Source organism: Cygnus olor, chromosome 11, assembly GCF_009769625.2.
Source record: "Cygnus olor isolate bCygOlo1 chromosome 11, bCygOlo1.pri.v2, whole genome shotgun sequence".
Lineage (NCBI taxonomy): Eukaryota > Metazoa > Chordata > Aves > Anseriformes > Anatidae > Cygnus > Cygnus olor.
The window spans coordinates 12418492-12440713 of record NC_049179.1 but is presented as its reverse complement, the minus strand read 5'-3'; the positions used below and the strand labels follow the sequence as shown (position 1 = coordinate 12440713).

General features: G+C 34.5%; 1 protein-coding gene across 3 annotated transcripts in view; it reads right to left on the bottom strand.

Moving 5' to 3' along the window:
* EFL1 (elongation factor like GTPase 1) overlaps positions 1-22222 on the bottom strand; it is a 71746-nt gene that overhangs the window by 18175 nt on the left and 31349 nt on the right. For all 3 annotated transcript variants that reach the window (XM_040569585.1, XM_040569584.1, XM_040569586.1), the window contains exons 16-17: positions 2480-2611; positions 431-578 (exon numbers count right to left, since the gene is read on the bottom strand). In XM_040569585.1, coding sequence (XP_040425519.1) covers positions 431-578; positions 2480-2611 — 280 coding nt within the window. The remainder of the gene's footprint in view (positions 1-430; positions 579-2479; positions 2612-22222) is intronic.

Below are 22222 nucleotides of genomic sequence, written 5' to 3'. Positions count from 1 at the left end.
AACTTTTTAAAAAATCAATGTCAAGTGCAAAGGAACAGGATAAGAGTGTGCACATACCATTTTTATTTTGTTGCTTCCTAATTTTTGAGAGTTCAGTTGCCAGACCTAATTCCCCTCAAAATTTTTATTTTGTACCAATTGTACATTATGTTCTTAACTGGAATCTTGAAACTACTGCAATTTATAACTTCTTTCAAGTGCTCAAAAGGTGCATAAGTTTCATAAAAATGGGGAACTAGTCAATTCTGCCCAACTGCATGTAATTTTATAACTAAAAAAGATACACTTATGAACCAACGGTAAAAGCTGTTGGTAGATTAGGCTGCTCTTTTACCAAAATATAAATCAAAGACAGATGCATCAAACTGTCGAAGAAATACAATGCACAGTTACTTAATAAAAAATTCTCCTTCCTCCTAGCACCTCTAACCTTTCTTTCAGGTCATCCAAGCAACGCTGAAGATGAACTTCTCCTGCTGTCACTAGCACATGCTCTCCTGTCTCCTGGATTAAAACTTGGACACATGGATCAGCTTGGTTTAAAAGCTTCATTCCTCTCACCAGCTGAGGCATATCACCTGGCAAGATAAGGTATTATTAACACAGTAATACCAAAGAAGGAACGCTTGAAGTAAGATATTCTTATACTGAGAAAACAGTAACAGCATCAACTGAAGATATAAGCTATACCTATAGTTTGTCACCAAGAATTTAGGTACCGATGACAAAATTCACATTATACAATCCTAGCTGTGGTATGCATTTGAATGGATTGCTAGATTTTGTTTTATGGAGTTTTACAATAGAATTAGTATACCATACCCCATATGGACTACTTAAAAAGCATGAAAGAATGAATGAAGTACAAGAAGGATTTAAACTGTCTAGAAGCCACTGAAAAATTTTAATGTTATTACAACCTGAAAAGGGGAAAAAGATCAGGAATGTGTGCAGTTTTCAGTGAACCAAAACACAGATGTCCCTAAAAGAAAGATGTTTAAAAAGAGTTGCCTTACAGTTAGTGAAAAATGAAAAGTCACAGCTGGTTGGTCTGTATCTATGCACAAAACCAGCATGTCAGCAATCTTTCATAATTAATATATATATATATATATATATATATATATATAACTAATTATGTTTCCTTTTTCTTATTTTACATATGCGGTAAAGAATATCCACAAGCTTACTAGGAATGCATATTCATATTCAGAAGAAAGAGTGACATTATATTTGTCATTCACTTGGAGACTATTAAAAGAAATATTATATATTTAATGCTAAGCTTTTGAGTGCATAAAAGAAAAGTAACCAGACACAGAAAATAAAACCAGACATAAAAAATAAACAAGTGAAAATAAGTGTCATTTTACATGGCCATCATAGCTAAACAAAGAGCTTCACATTCGTACTCTGCGTTTAAGCCCCCTGAGAAGGAAGAATAGCTTTTCTTTCTTTTAGAGTTTATGGTAACCGTACAGGCACCCACGTGAGATGACATGCTAGAGCCACATGAAGACCATATGCAGTTCACTGAACAATTGATTACTTTCAAGCTGTGCCTGCCATGGCCTAATTTTGCTCATCTTCCTGATACTGCAACCAACAGCTAATTTTCAGGAAACTTTTACAGGTATAGCTACTTTGAGACTTCTGTCTCTAACAACTTCGGCTCAAATCATACATTTAGAAGTTACCACGAAAGAGACATTAATGATGTAAAGACTTGATTTCCTTAAGGGAAAAAAAAAAAGAGAAAACACCAAAACTGTGCAGTAGAGTTATATTCCAATACCATTTTCAACTTAATACCACACTCAGTACAACTAGAAACTTAATACTTTTGGAACGGCTTTAACAAACAAGGATGTGCAATATATGATTATCTATTACTCATATACCTACGACGAATAGCTGCTAGGCTGTCCTATCACAAATGAATAAATAAATAAATGTAATTTTAATGTTAGTGGATTTTGTACCTAAATAGAAAGCCAGTTATTTTGGTTCTACTAACAACAAGAAATGGAAATTGGACTGAAATTGAAATACAGAGATATACTACGGATGTGGGCAGGGGTCAGAAATCAATTAGAAGCAGTACTGCAAATTTGTACCAGGAGTTTGATGATATAGCATAGAAGAAGATCAGCAAAAGTGAAAAACCCAAAGGTATACTTACCTTCACAGTAAACGAATACTGAAATGTTAGTGTCATGTAGTGTCTTACTTGTGATACAGCTAAAAAGACCACAAAAAGCATAGTGACTGTATCTGTATGTCCCCACTTACTGAGACATGAGCAAACCAGCTAGAAGAATTCACAAGGACAATAAAATGCCATCTAGATAACATATATTTGGTTTATACTGGACTGATCTCTGATTTAATGGATAGACCATAAACTAGCTCTATCAGTAGCATCACCAAGAGTGGGAAGCTGAACTGCTATCACATTGAATTCTCCTTTAAAACTTACTTGGATGTTTTGGTTCAACAGCTACTCGCACAATAGGTGTAGCCTCAAAGTTGAGAGGTGTAAATGGTGGACAAGCTGGTGAAGTTGACAAAGTTGCAGACTTTAGCACAACATCTTGCAGACCTCCTATTCCTAATAGAAATTGGAGGGAAAAAGAAGAACAAAAAAATATAGTGTCATATGAAAAGAGACTAAAAGTGATCATAAAGGTTGAAAAAGAAAAAAAAAAAATTCTAATTACAAAATCAGAATTAAAAACTCCTTACTGTTCATATAACCTATTTGTTAAAATATATGTGCACAACCTGAATACTCAAGTCTCTGGTGTGATATCTGATACCCATTCTCACAGTTCCCACTGCTTTCCCTCTATATTTTAAAAACCATGCATTTAATAAGCAAACTCAAGAAAAGAAAGAATATGACGACTTTTTCCACTTGTAAAATGCTCAAACCTTCGTACAGCTCAGACTTGGTTTTGGTGGTTTAAATTTAGAAAAATTTAGATTGCAAGAGGTCAAGGTCATCTAGTCCAACCTCCAGCTCAAAGCGGGGCTAACTTGACAGTTAGATCAGGTTGCTCAGGACTTTGTCCAGTAAAGTTTTAAAAACCTTCAATGACAGACACTCCACAGCCTCTCTCAGCAAGCTCCTCTAGTGCTTAATTACTCCTATTGTAAAGGATGCTCAACCCCCATCCATTTAGGATTCCCCTTTTCTGTAACTTTCATACTGTAAAATTACATTTACAGATAGCAAGCTATCAATTCTAATCCTAATATATTTTAAAAAGCAGGCAAGTTGGAGATAACAGCCTACATTGTAGTGATAAGAAAAAATATAGAAAAAATACTAGCTATAAATCTGCAAAACAGCTACTGTAAATGCATGTTTAGTATTGGCTGGCTGGCACATTTCAGATAATTTGCAATTATTGCCTTCAAATTTCTAAATAACAGAACATCATTTATAATTTAGTCAGAGCTATTAAAAACACTACCACAAGTGGGTGAATAATAAAGAACAAATAAAGCTGATATTGATATATGTAGTCATTTCTCTTGATTCTCCCTGAATCATAAGTAACAAGCATTACAATACTTCTATTGGAGTATAAATTAAATGCACATGTAACTTATTATGAGAAAACTGAAACCTCTAGGTCATAATCAGTACCTGCTTAAAAATTAAATTTGCATTTAGAGATTGCAGGGAGGGATTCGTGCTCCCTCCTCCTTGCTCTCCCTTACATGCCAGAGTAAGGAAAAGCAGAGAAGCTCTTAACCCCAGCCCTCCATTATCACCCTAATTCTGTTCCAGGCTCTTTTTTGGCTTGGTCTTCTCTATTTGAGGCCAGAAACAAAGGGAGTCAGCTTCCACCCTATGAGATCATGAGGGAGTTTGAATTCTGAAAAGCCTGTCTGCTGCAAAGTTATCATCTGCAGAATCAGGCTATTTCTACAGCTAAAAAGGCCAAGTGTCTGCCCAGTAGGATATGCCAAAATCTAAAATGTTGCTATTTAAGAAAACTTGCCTCAAAAATAACTGGAAGCAGAACAACATTCAATGGCTTTAAACGCAGAATAGCAGATGCTACAAAGAAAATAAATCTGTATAAACTCTGTGTTGCACCTGACCTATGACCAGCATGTATTTCCTCTTTTTCACTTATTCAACATGTGGTTTGAATGAAAAACAAATGCTGGATCATCACCATCACCAGGGACTGAGTAAAGGGATGGTCAGTTTTATTCTGAGCTTCTCCAGCTGGTAAAAAGAAAATGATTTAGAGTAGGAGATGAACAGCTTCTTTTCACAGTGTAATGTGAACCAGAGAAATCAAGTCACCAAATCTTACTTCAGACAGACTCGGTCTTTTCTTGACAGACGTTACAATATTCTTATTACCTTAAAGAAAACCTAAAACTCTCTAGTCTTTTGTTTTACATTTGAAGGTAAAAGTATAAATTTTTTATTTGTCTGGCAAGACTAATACACTAAAATAATAAAGATCTCCCAGTTTCCAAGAAAATCTATTAAGTTCACAACCTTTAGTTGCTTAACTGTGTGAGCTAGCATACAGCAGTGTCCAACCCCGATAATCTATTTAAAAATTATTGGTAATGAATGTTGAAAAAAACCTATAAATATTAAAACTTCTTTGGCAATTTTTTGCATTACATAATTAAAAGCAACTGCTAACATATTTTCTGAATAATATTACATGAAGATGTAGCATAACTAATTCCAACGTACCACATGAAATTACAATAAAAGAATTCTGCTATTATGCTGATATACTAAACTTACTGTTTATTCCCACTGAAACTTGTACATTCTACGGGTCATCACAGATCTCAAATGCATATTAATGTTACCTAGTTGAATGGACTTAGAAAAGCCACTCCAAAGTTAAAAATGGGAAGCAAACATAAGTTTAAGATTTTGTCTTGTTCAGCCCTTGAATAAATATCTTATGTCATTGTAAAACAACCATTTTGCTTCACATTTCTTTTGTTGTAAATTAACTTTCAAAAAGAAAGGAACCAAAGAGAAGAACAGAATGCCTAAGCGAGGAAGATGAGAAAAGCTACTGCTCTTATGTTTTAGATTAGCTAAGAATTAAGTACTAAAAAGTACTTTTGAATAGTCATCTCTCAAAGAATAACCTAGCCTACAAAGTACGCTGTCTGTCACACTACTAAATAAATATGACATTAGGCAGTTTGTTGCACATTGGTTCTATTTATTTTTATGAAAAACTAGAGTTAAAATATCTATAGGAATTTTTAAATTCTTTTGAGTCCTTTTGAGATTAAGGGAATTACAGCGTAGAGGACCACAAAGCATGCTACCCGTGCTGAAAAGTCAAGCCTACCAAGGGATACCATATGAGACTTTACAGTAAGTATCAGACTGGATTATTTTTTAATTTAGATCTAAATGCTTGTTCCTGCTGCAGAATAATATTTTTGTTTTGAAAAAGCATTCCCACTTACTACATTTCACTAAAGTAATAGTGCACCTGAACTCTACTGGATTTCAATAACAACTGACACCGAAAAAGTATCACTCTCCAGGGCTCTGGCTCTAGGTGCTGAGGACTCCCCTGAAAGAAAGGTAATTTCACAACGCTCAACACTAAGACGGAAACACCCTGACCGAATAGCACTAGTTCTAGGAACTTGACACCATCTTTTAAAGAAACAGGCAAATTCAAAATGTTTTGTAAATATCAAAATTATTTACATTTTTTAAAAGATTACAAATTCTCTCATCTTAAAGAAGCCAAACCTACACACAGCTGTTTACCAAACTGACTGTTGGTAGCATATATGATGAACATCATCCACATTTAAGGAAACGTAACTGGATGCTTTCTTTTTACAGAGATACAGATATATTCAGATTACTCTGATAAATCATTCTCAGTGACCAGCAACAAACATACATCAAAATATTAAAGTTATTATTTCAAAAATAACTGTTAATCCACAGGTAGAAAATAAATACTGAAGTTAAGATTTGCTGTTAATAGACAAGGAACTCACTATGAGCCTATAAAATAATATTAAGGAAAATCTTCTGAGTTCAGTTTTGTCATTTAGAAGTAGACCAAATTATGGTGTGCATCAGGGAGTATGCCTACACAGATGGAGAATGTTAGGTTCATAAAGGTCCTTCTTTTGTTGAGCCCTTTATAACTATTACTCAATCTAGAAGATAAGAATAATAAATCAAGTAAGCATCAGCAGTGTTTTTACCACAAGATAAAAACATAGCAGAAATAGATAAGGACATCACGACTGAAATCATCAATGGAGTAGATTTAAGACAAATCTCCATATACTTTTTGTTTTTGAGTCCTCCTCGTAACCAGCACACCTTAGACACTAACTTTGCAGCCCTTAAAGATGAAGTACACTCTTCCAGCTGAATTCAGTTCTAAAGATCTGAACACATAATAGATCAATTTCAAGATAGATGTAATTAGTTTCTTTTGATATAGAAAGATTCAGCATTTAATGTTCTTCCCAGATGCAAAAAAATGAAGCAGACACCCGCACCATGCATAACCTTTTCAATCAGATAAGGAAATCATTCAATTTGCAGTGTGAAAAATCAAACAAAGAAGAATGAAAGTTGTTTAAATTTTAACTTCTGCCACATTGCTACTAGCCCCAACACATCAGTTCAGTGGATCTTTATCTTCTCTCACTGATGATATCACCACTTAAGAATCCTTGGCTGCTTTGGAATGGAGACACATCGAGCTTTGACACTGTAAGGAACTAAGTAAAGCAAAGAGCTAATGTTAATCTTCCCAGTAAGGTTCTGTCTCCACTGACATACATCATTTCTTATCAACATTGTTTGCTTAGAGAGATTAAGACTTAATAATTTGCAAAGCCTCCTGGTTTAAATGCTCCAGGCACTGCACTATGCATCAGTGAAGAAAGGCCATGCAAGCTCATTCATAATTCAGCTAAGAGGTGTGATGCAAACTTCTGTAAAACTACATAATCTGAATTCTTAAAACTTAGCACGTGCCCTGTGTTTCAAAGGGAGTTTAGAGAAAGCAAGACCTTTATAATCTTCTTTGGACTGCAAAACAAATATCTTTTTCTCCCTGGTGAGAGACATTTTAAAATAAATACTTCTTAAAGGTGCTTTTAAAAATGTGTATGAGGAAATAAAATCACAAGCCCACCTTAAAAATACTACTTACTCTTACACATTTTCAGTTTCTCCTTAAGATAAATAGGCTAAAAGCCAACTAAAACAAAGAGAAGGGCAAAGTATATTTGCCAAATAATGTTAAATTCATCAAGAAATTAATGAAAGGAGCTCCATACCAATTATCATTTGCTTTCAAATCTATCTACAGAATTCTCCTTTGCCCATTACCTACAATAAGCCTGGAAAAATGTTATACCATTAGCACACAATTACCTATTAGAATGACTAATACTGGTTCACGGTTTCCATGTACACTTTAAGCAACAACCTCTATCTTTCCACTACTAACTTAGAAAAAAAAAAAAGACTTGCAAGCTGGAACTGATATTTGGTAGGAGTAAATTCAGATACAATAGCACGCCTTTTAAATTCAATATATTGTAAAATGTTTTACAAATTACTGGGATTAAATGATGGTAACTGTAGGGAGTTTGGACAAGTAAGTAGCTACTATGGCTTAAGAATGCCTTGTATTATACATTTATTGCATGAGATTTTTAAAGCATGTTTCTCTTGAGTCTCATGGGCACTGCAGAGAAACATCTAAGGGCAGAACTTGACCTTTCTATATTAGAAACTGTTTCTGGAAGAAAAGGGAATGTAAATCAAGACACAGACTACACTCTAGTTGAGATTTCATCAACTTTTTCCATAATACACTCCACATGTTAGCACAGATTGCTGGTGAGCCTCCTCATCTCATCTGTAATTGTGCACTTCCCCCTCAATTGTTCATATTTGCTTCTGAGCAGAGTGAAATTGGTTGTACAAAAACCAGAATATTGTAGAGTATTTGCATGATTTTAGCTGTTCTCAGTACTTTCTAATCATTTTATATAAAAAGATAATTCAACATCCTCTTTTGTATTCTATTTCCTCTTTCCTAATGTGTTTTCCTTCAGCTCAGTCTCTAAAGATCACTAGAATCCAACAGACTTTCGAAGCATCTGTCCTAGTTTCTTCATGAGTTTCAAAGAAATTACCTAAAAAATCCACCTAAATGTGCTAGGGATTAGCAAGCAGACACTTCAATTCAGTTCCTCAATACAAAGGAGTTAATTCATAGTTTTATTGTAGAGTTTTACTTCTAGGCTCACAACAGTCTGAGGGTAAATTGAGCATAACTTTCTGATCAGATGAAAGAAAACTCAGCTATATTATTAAAAATGTTATATCAAAATTCCCTTCCCAAGGGACACGATCATGCAATAGGATATTAAATGCAATAAGTGCCTTTTGACACAAGAAGCATCTCGATGCTTTACTGCTGAATCACCGAGCAGTAAAACAAGTACCAGGACAGTCCATTGTGTTCTTTTAAGAAAAAGACTAGCAGTTCAAAGAAGGAAACTTTATGTCTGCTTTTAGAAGAAAATGGAAGGAAAGCAATAAAGTGACCTAATGCACATTCCACTAAAATTTCCCATTGCAAGATTATAGTTTCAAAGAGGACTGCAAATATATATAATGAGTAAACACCCATCATTTATCTTGCGCTGAGATTCTTTGGAAAAAAATACCATATACTTGATTATACATTTAGACTGCATGATAATGTACACATTTCCAAACTGCTGACTGAGCTGACAATTGTAATTATGGTATTTCCTATAATTTCTCAGGCTAGAATAAAACAATTAAGGAAATTATAAACAAACAAACAAAAACAAATGAAAAACCCAACCTTTTACGTTAAACAGTAATGTCTTTAAAGTGATGAAGTGAATGGATAGCAGACCCACCAGCACACAGTCCTTGTTTAAAGTCAGGCATTTATTTGTTAAAATACAAATTTGCTTTAAAGTAAACAGAATTAAACCAAAATCAGTTCACATTCCAAATCTGATTTGTGTTTACAAATAGGTATAGTCAAAATGAAGTATTGATTTCCTTAATTTGTTTAATGAAACAAATAAAGATGATGAAAGTATTTCTGATAATGATGTTTTTCTTTTGCTACAAAATTACTTCATTTGTCAAGCCATACTAATTTTTGGAGTTCAGAACTAAAGTAAATGATCCTGATTTTTAAATAGTTATGGTTGAACTTAATTTTAGTATGGAAACTTAGAAAGAAAGCTCATGCTTAGACCTGTAACCTTGCCCCATTCCTCTTTACTTGTTATAAAAATGATGCAAGTATTTGCTGGCTTGTAGTTTCACCAAAAAAAAAAAAAGTATAAAAAATCTTTACTCCAATATAAGTTACTTTAACCTTTTAATCATAAAGCATTCTTGATAGAGATAGCAAACTGTATCTTTTGTGATTTTATAAAAGCGTTAGATCTTCTACTCAGAAGCAAAGATATTTTGTCCGAGCTCACACATAATTACTTTACACATAGTAGCTCAACTCGACATCATTTAAAAGCAGCAATACCAAACAACAGTAAATATGTGGACAGATCTTTGCATCGTGTGACAACATAGGCCCTGGAACTAACTTCACTTAGCCTGTACATCAAATTAACACTTCCATTATTGCATGTGGAAAGCATTTAGCACCATACAAAAAGTCTTCAAGGGTCTCTGAAATATAAACCAAATTTCAGATTTATAATTACTTGGAATAAATGATTTTAATTTGACCTGACAGCAACACATCTGAATTTACTTTTTTTTTTTTTTAATGACAATCAGAACTTTAGACAGTTCAGCACAGTTGTCCCAAACGAATGGAATTTAGGAATGGTTGTTTCAACATATTTACTTTGATAATCTAAAAACCCTCTGAAATGTTGACTTTTTTTTTTTAGTAGTAGTAGTAAATGTGCTTTAGTAAATAAATCCATTAAATTGCATAATGTACTGGAAAACAGATAAGCTCAATTCATATGGCACATCCTATGCAACAGAAAAAAATAGCTCAGCCATCTTCTAAGGAAGAAGAAAGCCTTCCAGAAAACAGAGCCCTAACTGAGCTATTCAGAAGAGAATATACATTTTTTTTGGAGATGAGAAATGTGTCACAAGTGTAACTGGTTATTTCTAGAAAGTCTTCCTACTTTGTCATACAGATAAACAGATGCTGGTTATCTCCTGATGATTTCCACTGGTTCAATGGGAAAAGTATTTCAAATTAAAAAAAAAAAGGATATTTTATTTGTAACTCATATACTGAAACTCTCCAAGACTTCAGCTATAATGCCAACATTTGCTTAGTAGAAGCCAAAAAGATGGAGCTAATGACCCTTCAAGAAGGTGACTTGGACATAATGATATATTGATAATAATTTTTATCCACGGAAAAAACATGGCAGGAAGAAAAAAAAGCAAAAGATAAAGTTGAAGTGTTTAGCAGAATTTAGGCTTGAATTTAGGACTATTAGAAGTTAGTCTTGATATTAACACCCAATTAGGATTGCAAAAGGAACATACACTAAAAGTTTCAAAGTACCAGAAGAACAGGACAAGTCTCTATGCTCCAAAAGTCCCCCAGCACATTCATAGTTTATTATATTGCTTATATTTTAGAAATATACGAGGATAAAATTCAAAATATTTTAAAATAAACCCCTCTGATTCACTGAATACATCACAGTGGTTCATTTAAAAAAAAAAAGTAGAAAAATCTAATTCAACATTTTTGCAGTGCCACCATTAATAACATTAACTATACAAACATGCTCAGTTCTGGAAATCTATTAAGATAGGATCGTATTTTCTTGGTTTTGTAACATGATTATAAATTAGATAATAAAATTATTAATCAAGACCATCACTTCTCATCTTACTCTATTAAAATACTTTAAATATTTTCCACCTACCTTGAAATACATATAGAACTTTAAAAGACAGGTAAAGGGGAGACTGCTGTCAGCAGCCAGAGACTGAGAGGGGAAGCAATTGTACTCTGAGACTGAGCAAGGTAAGCGTTTAACATTAATTGAAAAGTGATGGATTATATTTCAAAATGTAGTCAAAATGTAGTCAAATTCAGTGTTTATTTTCCCAGTAGACACTGGGAAGGTATTATAAAAAACATACACTATTTTCATTTTTTTTTTGAATCAGAATATTTGAGGCAAGACACAAGTGAGTGAAGATCTAAAGTTCATTAAGGTTTTTAGCACAATAGCAAATTGAATTCTCCTAGTTTCTTGACCCAACACTTTCCATAACAGAGCAAGATAACTTATTTCAGCTAACAGATCCACAACAGCAAATGATTTCTGATTCTAAAATAAGACTAGCTATAGCATTGGATAACAACCAACTGACCCTTAAGAGAAAATACCATTTTATTTTTTCTTCAGTTTTAATAATGTGTCCTGAAAATGGGCAGACTTCACGTGTATACTGTTTTCTTAAATTGTAGATTATAAAGTAAGTAACATCTGTTACTCCCCAGAATCAATTATAAGTGGTGTTAAAATTAATGAGGCCTTCAGGCACTGATCTCGCAAAGAATTAATTTTAATCTGTGTAAGTCTTGGAGGTTTTGTCATGTTTGCCTAGAAAAGGCTACGTTAACATATTGCTACAAGTTCTGCATTACATATCCAAGGTACAAAGGGAATTTAGAAACTACTACAAGAATTGCCAATTAAAAAAGACAATGGTAGTTTAAAAATTCATTAAATATTTCTTCATTCTTGTGATGGATTTTGGAATTGAACTGTAGGATCCCAATATACTTGACTTACATTTCACAGTTAAAAAAGAATTTGAGACCTTTGTCATTCAATGTATCAAGTAAATGCAAAGATAGACTAATCAGTTATTGGGTATTTCAGACATCACAAGCAGAAGCTGCATACCAATTACCAAATGTGTATAATATCCTGTGGGAAATGCCCTACTGAGTCATTGACCATTTATCCTGTTAACTTGTAAGACATGCAAGTAACTAATTAAAATTCAATTTTCCAAGACTTGACCCAATGCTTAATGCTCTCTCCATGAAAGGCAATCCCCACATACACCCCACTACATTTGACTATAAATGATTTCTGTTTCTTATTTTGTTGCTTTGGGAAATACGGCTTGAAATGTTCCAAAGTACTATGAATAATGGATTATTTCAGTCTACATTATACAAAAGTTGATGTTTATTTTAATTACAATCACGAGAATTTCAAGAACGATAAAGGATAATATAAATAATATACCATTTGACTTACAGTTAAAAGAAGCCTTTAAATATCTAATTTGTAGTTACAAGCAAAAATATTTTGGTGAATAATTAATTAGAAGAAAGATTCTAACAGAAGAAAGCACCTTTCCAATGTCTTGAATTAGGCTTATTTGACATAATGGGTGTACAAATAAATGAGACGAGATGAACAGGGAATATCTTAATTACACTTGTTATATCAGCAACCTAGGAAGTTGCTAATAGTAAGTTATTTATTATGCATTTCAGTTTAATAGCAAAATAAATTCCAAAATGAACAGAAATGCATTCAGACACACAACAAAAAAAAAGTTCTTGCTACACAACAACTGATGACTAGGACATAAATATTGATCTCAGATTGAAAGGAGATTGCTCTAAACATCTTGAATAAAATGTATCTGGAATAGTGACAAAATATTTAGTGAAAAGTAAAGGTGGAATTCCAGAAAGTTATCTCAAATCATTGATACACATGAATCAATGACAAAAGTACCTAAGAAATACAAAATAATAAAATTCTGGATAAAATGTTCTGCTAACGTGTCATTATTGTAGCTAGAATAGGTTTTTGTCACAGTGATAAAAATTCTTTTTTTCCACAAAACCTAAACAATACTTAAATAATGAATTTTACTTCACATTAAATATTTCTGACAGTCTGCCTCTATGTAAATTAAATATATCAAACATACACTTAAAAATAAAAATACCTAACAAATAAGACTGTTACTCTTTACACTCAGCTCTTTTTCAGAAGAATAAAGTTGCCAGTTTTCCCCTATATTCTCATTGCTTCAATTAATGTATTATTATTGTAATTCATAGTCCATATAACTTTGACTTCCTAAAATATTATCTTCCTAACATGTTAACTTTTATTAACTTTAGGTTGACAAGAAAATGGGAAAAAAATACACCAAAGAGATCATTTCTAAGAGAATTCTTAAGGATACCTCAGAAGACCACATAATTGAATTGGGCTTTAAAATGCTCCCCTAATTCAAAATAGAGGAAAGAAATTAAATAGAACTAATCTTGATTTTTAGTGCACCTTACAAAAGGGTTACTACCATGGCTTAATTTTACTTACATCCTATCCTACATGAAGTGATAAAATCCACAACATTGCTCTCTTCAATTGTTAAAAAACAGGCATGAACAGAGACTGACAGAAGATACCGGGAAGGGAGCTTGGAACTTTATCATCTGCACATCTGGAAAACCCTTCATGTTTAATTTCCTTTTCACAAGTAATAACATCAGCCACTGAGTGCTTCATTTGCATTAGAGGACAGAAGGGGAAGAGCCCCAGCTCCAGAAGGCAGAGTCTAAGAATGCCACCTGAAATCCAGCTAGAGATGATCGAACAGCTAGCTGCCAGCAAAAAGAAGAGTCCTGACCCCCGTTTCTGGCTTTCCTAGCACCAGCACTAGCATTTGTCAGACTCTTGCTGAGCCAATTCAGGAAACTAAATAAAAAGTATAAAATTAACCTAATAAAAAGGCAAATTCTCCATCTCACCCAATTTTCACTCCCTCAAGTAACAAAGCATGAATATATTTGTAAAAGACAATGCTTCTGCCCTGCTGTACAAAAAGCAAGTCATCACATTAGTAAGAGGGAGACTCCTATGGCATGATGAAGCCAACCAGAAGGAGAAGAGGTTTAACAATCTGTCACAAATCTGGGTTAAAGCCCTTTTTCCACCCATCCCTGTAGACTGTGGAGCTAACATGGTCCTGAAACAAGTAAATTTGTCTCCATGCCTCACTGCCACCCCCTCAGAAACCAGATCAGGCTGGCAAATGTTTTGCTGACTACACAGAGCAGCCTGCAGATGCAGCATCGTGTATCACCCACAAGCTCCAGCACTCACTCGGCTGCTGCTTCAACACAAAGTAAAACACAGCACGTCAGCTGCTTTGCTGAACAAAAGAAACGTGGCCACTTGCCACTGCTAGGTATCAGCTTTAAATGCCTTGGTAGAGTTCTGGTATATGCTTTTTGTTTCTACTGAAAATGGTTTGTTTCTATTAAAAATGGTTGATTACTGAAATGACTTTCTTCGGTTGAGCAGCAGTGCTTCCAACCCAGTATGTCATACTTCCTGATGGGATTATGTATACAAAAGAATTTGTTAAAAATGGTGCAAGTTTTTAGTCTCTTTTCCAAAGAGAATGCAACTCCTGTAATCACACAGTCTCCCCTCAACAACTTTTCTACATGTTGTCAACTTCCACTAAGTTTAACTGTGACTGAGAGGAGAGGGTTCAGATATAATTAAGTTTCCACAAGTTATGTAAAAAAATCAATGGCTGAGTACTGAAGGGAGACCAAAATTGGTAAGCTCACTAAGAAAAAAAAAAGTCAAAACATGCTCATTGTATATCCTGCTTGGAAGCAGCTGCCTGGCGACCAGCATGCACATCCTGGCTGGCCAACTGGGACATGTACAATTAGAGGGTGGGAGTAGCTGAGAGGGACGCTGAGGATTTTAAGGACACCAGTCCACAGGAATCCAGGCTTTGTTAAGGCCACTGCTCAGAGAACTTGCTTCTTAAACATGCCACAAAACAACTAGTCTTTGGTGGAAAAAGTTCTGAAAAACAAAACCACGAGGGTTTCATATATTTTAGATCCTGTTTTGCATGCTTCTCAATATACAGCTCTTTGCATCAATGAATCCTGTAGGCTGCCATTAGAATTCACTCAGCAGCTCCATCAGGCTAAAGACTGGGGAACCAGTGTGAATGTCATCGCTGATATTTAAATACAATAACTGATATAACAAGAAGTACCAGCAGGTTCACATTTCCATTCAGAGTAATGGGTTCACAGTCAAGCAACACACAACGATTAACCAAAAACTTTAACACTGCATAAAGCATTATTTGGACAATTTTCGACATATGACACCGGCAAAACATCCAAGTATTTAACTGAATATTTGTTCCTCAGTAACATTTTTCAGAAGTAGAATTAGTCACTGAAACAGACTTCTATCAGAGTTGGCAATGAGGGTACTTTAGCCAATGAAGCTTAAACTGATAGCAACAAATAAACTGACTTATCCTCAATGCATTAACTTAATCAAATATATAATATACACATTCTGAGTGCGTAGCTGTTTTTTTTTTTTTTTTCTCCTGAATTATGCTGTCTCGGTTTAGGCCTGCCTACATTCAAGTCCAGTATGTTCAAACCAGTAACAAGCACCTCTGAAAAACCTGCCTGCTTCAAACTCATTAGGATGACAGAAATATCTCCTCTCTGGAAGGAGAAGCTCTCATCTGGGGTCCTTAAATTCATTACACAATTTCTATAATGAGATCTCATTGTCTTTACACAGACAGACCCAGAACCAAAGATGGTAATACAAAACACTATCAAATTAAGTGAATTACCTACCAAACATGCATTCACAAAGAAAGGCTGCAGAACACAAAGTTTCCCTAGAGTCCATGACACTTTTGACAGTAGCGCAGCCTTAGAAAATGGAGCTGCTCATTTTTTAAATCACTGGCTTGAATTTTGCCCAAATACATAGTACACCTCATTGAAGAGAATACGATAGTAGGGAAAGATGTGTTAGAAAAATACTACATTTCTTTTATTCTTAATTAGATGCAAAAAGTATTTAAATTTGATTCCAGATATCAATGCCAAAATTTCAAAATACTGTTAAGAAACGTCAGCAGCTGTTCTGCACCTTCAGACAAAAACTCAAAAGCAGTAGCCCCTTAAACATCACTCTTGCCTACCATCAACAACTGGAATAAAACAATTCTTTATAAATAAAAAATGCATACAAACGTAGATTCTGAAACTCGTAAGAAGGTGCACAAGAAGCTTTGTCTATGCTTACTATTCTCAATGCATACAGTTTTGACAATGAACTTAGAATAGCTATTACTAGCCAAGTACAAATGGAGTTTACACTCACACTGCTTGGCTTGCAACCTCTACAGAAGAGTAAATACAAGCTTTTCCACTTAATTACCAAATGATAAACAGTGGTACACAACCTAAACTTTGAGGCTAAACTATTTAGTGCTGCCGCTTTAACACTGTTGTTTAGCAGTGCTCCTCAGTTTGACATCAGTTGAGACTCCTAAATATAGCTCTGCCTTAACTCCCCCCCACAGTTCACAAGCCAGACAAAGCCAACTTTATGACTCATGCCCTGATACAGGCCAAACAACCCTCACAACACTTTTGCAATTTAATTTGAAGCATGAAACAACATCAAAATCTCAAGAAAATACTTAGAAAATAACTCACTGTAACAGCCGTTATTAAGAATCTCTTGACTTGCAACCTTCCCATTTTTTATACAGAGGACTTAAATTCTCTTCAACTGTGCTCATGTGTAGTGGGATTATGTGCAAAATTAATTACAATTTGGTCATCCTCACACTCCCAAGCCCTCACTGTAACCCTCCCCTGCTTTTCTAACTCCTTGAAGAAGTTCTGGTGACAACAGACAAAAGGAAGCAAAAGAGAAATACACAAAGTAATAAGAGACTTTTGTGGCTAGTTCAGATGCACAAGCAGAGGCATTTCAGAGCCACGGGTGGCATTTACTGCAAGAATGCTGTATATTATGAGCACTAGCTCTATTACACAATACAATAAACACTTTTCACACGCGGGTGTGAAAACGTATATTGCTTCCTTCTTCATTACACAGGAGGACTGACTAAGATTAGGAAGTGTTCTAGCATGATTTTAAAAGACATTCAAATAAATTACCCTTGTGTATTAGTGGTTTATACTGCATAAACAATGCCAGCTAGGAGAAGGGCTCTGGGATTTGCTTAGTTTATTGTTAACTAAAATATTCTCATATATTCCTCTTTTATTAGCAGGGGATAGATAAGCAAGGTAGTCAAAAAGCAAAGCTGAGGTAGAAAGAGTGACAGATGGAAAGGCAGAGAGGAAGGTGGAATATGAACAGAAAACAGGAGGAATTTTTAACGCTAAAATTTGGTGAGGGGAGGCTCAGGTCAAAAAGCGGATTTCAGAGTCACTCCAAAGACGGGCTGAGGGAGGTTAAGTCTAATTTCTACAGTCTGGCTGTTACTCTGCACAGAAGGCAAATAGTGTAGCTATGAAAATTAAAGGGGCATTCAGAGAGTAGTTTTCCCATGTATTTTTCCAATACAACTGTAGCTTTTCTCAGGACAAACAAAGCTATCAAACAAAAAAGAGGAAGCCAAACAAGATCTTTTCATGTGACTGCAGCTACACTATACAGCCTCCTAGAGCAGTATATTATTTCCAAGTTGAGTTAATGAGAAAAAGTAGGCAACATACTGACTGGATTTTTGACTTTCAGAGTGCTCCATGAGATTTATTTCATCTAGAGACACAGCATTTGCAGATTTTCTATACAAAGAAATGCACATTAAAAACACGAATCCAAAGTTGTCGCCATACTGACAGAGCTGTCAGCTGACACCTTTACCCAGAATTGAAATAACTACGCATTTTTGTATTGTGTGAAAAACAGCACCCTCTGGACTCACATTAAATAGGATTTAGAAAACAATTTAAAGGATAAAACAAGTTAGCTGATTTCTATTCCCATCTCCAGAAAATTCCTATACATTTCTTTATAAGACTACTCTCTAACTACCCTCTTATGTCAAGGAATCATCATCATACTACTACTAACAATAATAATAATTCAGATGCCCAGAATTTTGATTGCATTTGATATTCAACTTAAAATACAATCCTTATCAGACAGTCACACATTTGTCATGAGAAACAGAAACTTCATTCTACCTTTTCAGCGAAAAACAAAGAAAAGTACCTGTTTTTATCTTCAGAACTGTTTTGTTTGCTCAAAGTATTAAGAGGGGAAATTCAATTTAAAAGAGTTTCAATTTTGCATACCCTAGGAAAAGAGATTATACTCAAATAGAGAACTATAAATTCAAGAGAATTACAAATTTTCTATTGCTAAAAAGTCTTATATACAGAGAAAAAAACTTCCCAATCTACTTTTCTGAAGCTGAAAAAGGTAAGACTAAAGCAAAAACTAAATCAGAAGATGTGAACTACGGAAGAACAGCAACAAACTGGATTTAACCAACAAAACCTACACTTCCTAGGAAAAAAAAGTTCTCTACCACTTATTCATTTCCTTTTACTTCAGGGCACAGAGAGGATAATGTGATGACTAAACTAATTTCTAGATCCAAGTTTCTACTTCCCCCCAAAAGTAACACACAGTATATTTCACTACAGATAGATATCAGAAGTAAGAATATTTTTTATAATTAATCTCATTATCTAGGGAGGTTGGTTGTGTTGAAGGATGTGTTGGGAAGAGTCTATTGTTCTCACTGAGACTGCAAAAGGATAAAGAAGCAGCACTGCAAATGAGGCCAGGGAAGACAAACTATGTTCCATACACATTTAAAATAACTCTCTAAGATACAGAAAACAAAGATTACCCAGACTGGTAATTTCACAATTTAATGTGAATTTTTACACCCTCCAATGTCTTTGCAATTCCACTATTTAGTAAAAGCTTGGGCTAGAAGACACCTATGAGACAGTATTCCTGTTATATTTTTGTTTAGCTATTTGCCCCTAAGTATAGCATGCTTGATACTATGACAAATACCTATGTTTCATAACTACCTTTGCTACGAAGCTGAAAAAGCTTAATTCATCTAACAGAAATTGAACATTATCAGACCAGAACAGGTGAAGGTACGGCCAGCTGATTAAAAGTACGCACTTCGCTTTGTGATTAGATGAGTAAGTAGCACTGACTACAACACATTCATTTAAGAAGTTTTTTTTTTTTTTTTTTAATTCATGGAACGGAAAAAAGGAAAATATATCCATAAAATAGGTCTGTATGTGTATACACACACTTAAGTGTGCCATTTACACTACGGTAAAGTCAGTTAATTTTCAGGAACAGTGAACTAAAATCATGGATAAATCAGTGGCAGAAAAAAAAAAGAATTTTCCTTTGAAAAGCATATTCTAGATTAATGCTTATTTTCTGGAATTAGTTTTCCATGTGTTAGTCTTCTGTGGAAGTTTGTAGTCAAAAATATTTACAGAGACAATAAGTACACAACATTCATTGAAATGTTATATTTGTATATGTGAGTAATAAATTTCAAACCTGACTCAAGAGTCGCACCCATCCATTTGGACAACAGAATTGTTAATTCTTTGGCAATCAAAATCACACAGCACAGCTTGAATTTCATACAAATTATTCTGAATACTACTCGCATACAATCTCAAACCAACGTTTAGTTACAGAACACACTGGAGCGGACCCTGATTTGGCTATGTTAAGTTATCCCCCACTTGAAGCCTGTACTTAAGATGATTATTTTGTACCTATTCCTGAAATGGCATTGCATGTTCATAGTTTGAATTTTAGAAAATCTCAGCCACGTTAAACAAAAGAAACATTCTTCTAAAATAGCTTTCCGAAAGGTAAAGTTTACTACTTCTGCAAATGGAAGTCTCCAGCACATTTAATTGGAAGTAGGAAAACAATCCTAATACCACTTAGTACAAAGGGATGAAAAGTTTTATAGTCTAACATAGATCCTTGTTAAATCGGGTAATTTTCACCTCTGTTGAAAACTGAACCTTAAACACTAATTCCTCAAATTTTGCCTTCTTGCTGAGCATCTCAGCCATTTACTCTGGTGCCTTGGTGTTCAAATTCATCCCTGAACTAATGTTTCCCAATTCATTATGCAATATTTCATGGCTGCACTAACAGGTGGAATATTCTTAGATACAGAGTTCTGACAACCTTGAGTACAAAACTGAAGTCACTTTGGTTCATCTATCATAGATCCTCATTTAGTAATGGATACGTGTCTCTTCAGAGATTTTCTACCAATCAGAACAAATTAGATGTATCCTGTTAGAACCACAGTTATAAGAAGGGAGAAAGCATAAAGCTATAACAAACAGCCAGCTAGTAAATAATACTTATATTCTGCTTTAAAAGAGCATACCACCAGTTAGAAAACAAGCAAAACAACACAAAAACGTACACCAAGTGAAGTTTATAAGTAGATTGACAGATGGTATAGTTTTCAGACATTTCAAATGAAACCGTGAGGTATTTTCCCCAAATCAGCAGTGATGTATCTCAGTATGTTGGAAAAAATCCCACACAATGTTGCAGAGGTGAGCTTAGCCAATGGTCTCAAAACTTCACCTTAAGACTTCTACTACCATTCTACACTGGTGACACTAACAACTTTAAGGCTTATACAGTATTAAAATATACAAGGTATATTAGCCAAGTAATAAGTATTTTGGTAGATAACTGTTCTCCCTTTATTATACATTCAGTTTCGTAGAGGGAGAGACTGAAAATAATGCCTCAATGCTGACTAAAGCAAGTAACTGTGAAATACTGGGGAAAATCCCTATCCTTTCATTTTAATCTAAAGAGACATGGAAAATCACACCCAACTAAGTACTCACACAGAAGATTTGGAAATTCTGGAGATAAGCCAGTTAGTATCTGGGACCTAAATCCACAAACAGTTAGCTATTGAAAGGCTGAGTAACATCTTCCCAGAGGCAATGACTATACAAGTCAATTCTCCACCCTTACACAAAGAAAAGGAATAGTCTCCTTTAGCACTGGCCCTGAATTCTGATCCAGAGTACATTTTTAGCAATATAAATTCATTTAATAACAGGCATCTAATAAATTTGAAGCCCCAAAGCCAAAAATCACTTATTTCTGAAGCTAACGCGAGTGATAAACAGAGATGACTGCCTGCACCTCAAACCCTCTTTTCCAGTCTATTTCTAGGTCTTCTCTATTAAGTAGCTCCAGAACACGTGCCTGCTGCTGTGCTGTGAACTTCTTCAAGCAGCAATGGAATGAAATTGCCCTGATTCTTTTAAGTCCCACTGCTGCCCACAGGCACATAAGTAGCAACAACAAATATCAACAAGTCTGGGCAGTTTTCCTTCTGATTTGGGAAACCTCAAGCATCAGCAGTATCTGTCTGCATACAAACCCTGAACAATCAGGAATGCTTGCCTCTTATTTGGAAGATTATCTATAAAAATAATTTTCATTTACAGGAAAGCTCAAATTTTGCAGATGATAGTAACTAAAAGTTGCTTTAAAACTGATACAGAATGCTTCACTGAATTAACTCCTTTCCTCAAAAACTTAATTATTTGAATTTTTGACATTATAATCCAGTGTGGTCAAGAGCAAACTTAAAGGCATTTTTGGCCAGAGGAACATAATATGACTTTAACATAAATTATCTTAATACAGCCCGATTTTAAAATATGATGAAAAACTTGCATTCCAGTGGAGAGACTAAACACATTTTTAAGATCTCATAATAAAACCCTGAAAATTAGAGCAGAGAACATTCCAGAAGCACTACAGAATTTAGAAGTGGTTTTCTTCAGAAAGAATTACTACACACGATTTCCTTTTATAGTCTTAAGAAGCTACACTCAGAAAAACAAAAAAAAAAGATCAAGCTACTGAAAACACCATTTAAAACCTTCAATATCAAAAAAACAACAACACAGCTTAAAAGGCTTTATAAGGAAACCATTAACCATTTGAAACATTTCTTCCCCCAAAAAACTTTAGCTATGTTAACAGAGATGCAGATGTCAGTGTTGTATTTCTGACCTAAGATTAGTCTTACTTTTTCCTCTCCACTGATCTATGCCCTAGTGATATGTTGATATTGGTTTGAAAACAAGATAATGAATCATTTATTGCTTTTGCAATCAAGTTTGTCAAATCAAATCCCATGAAATGAAATCACAAATAAAACAATTAGCAGAAATGGTAAGACAAATAGGGTAAAGGAAACTTATCAGATAATCAGCAA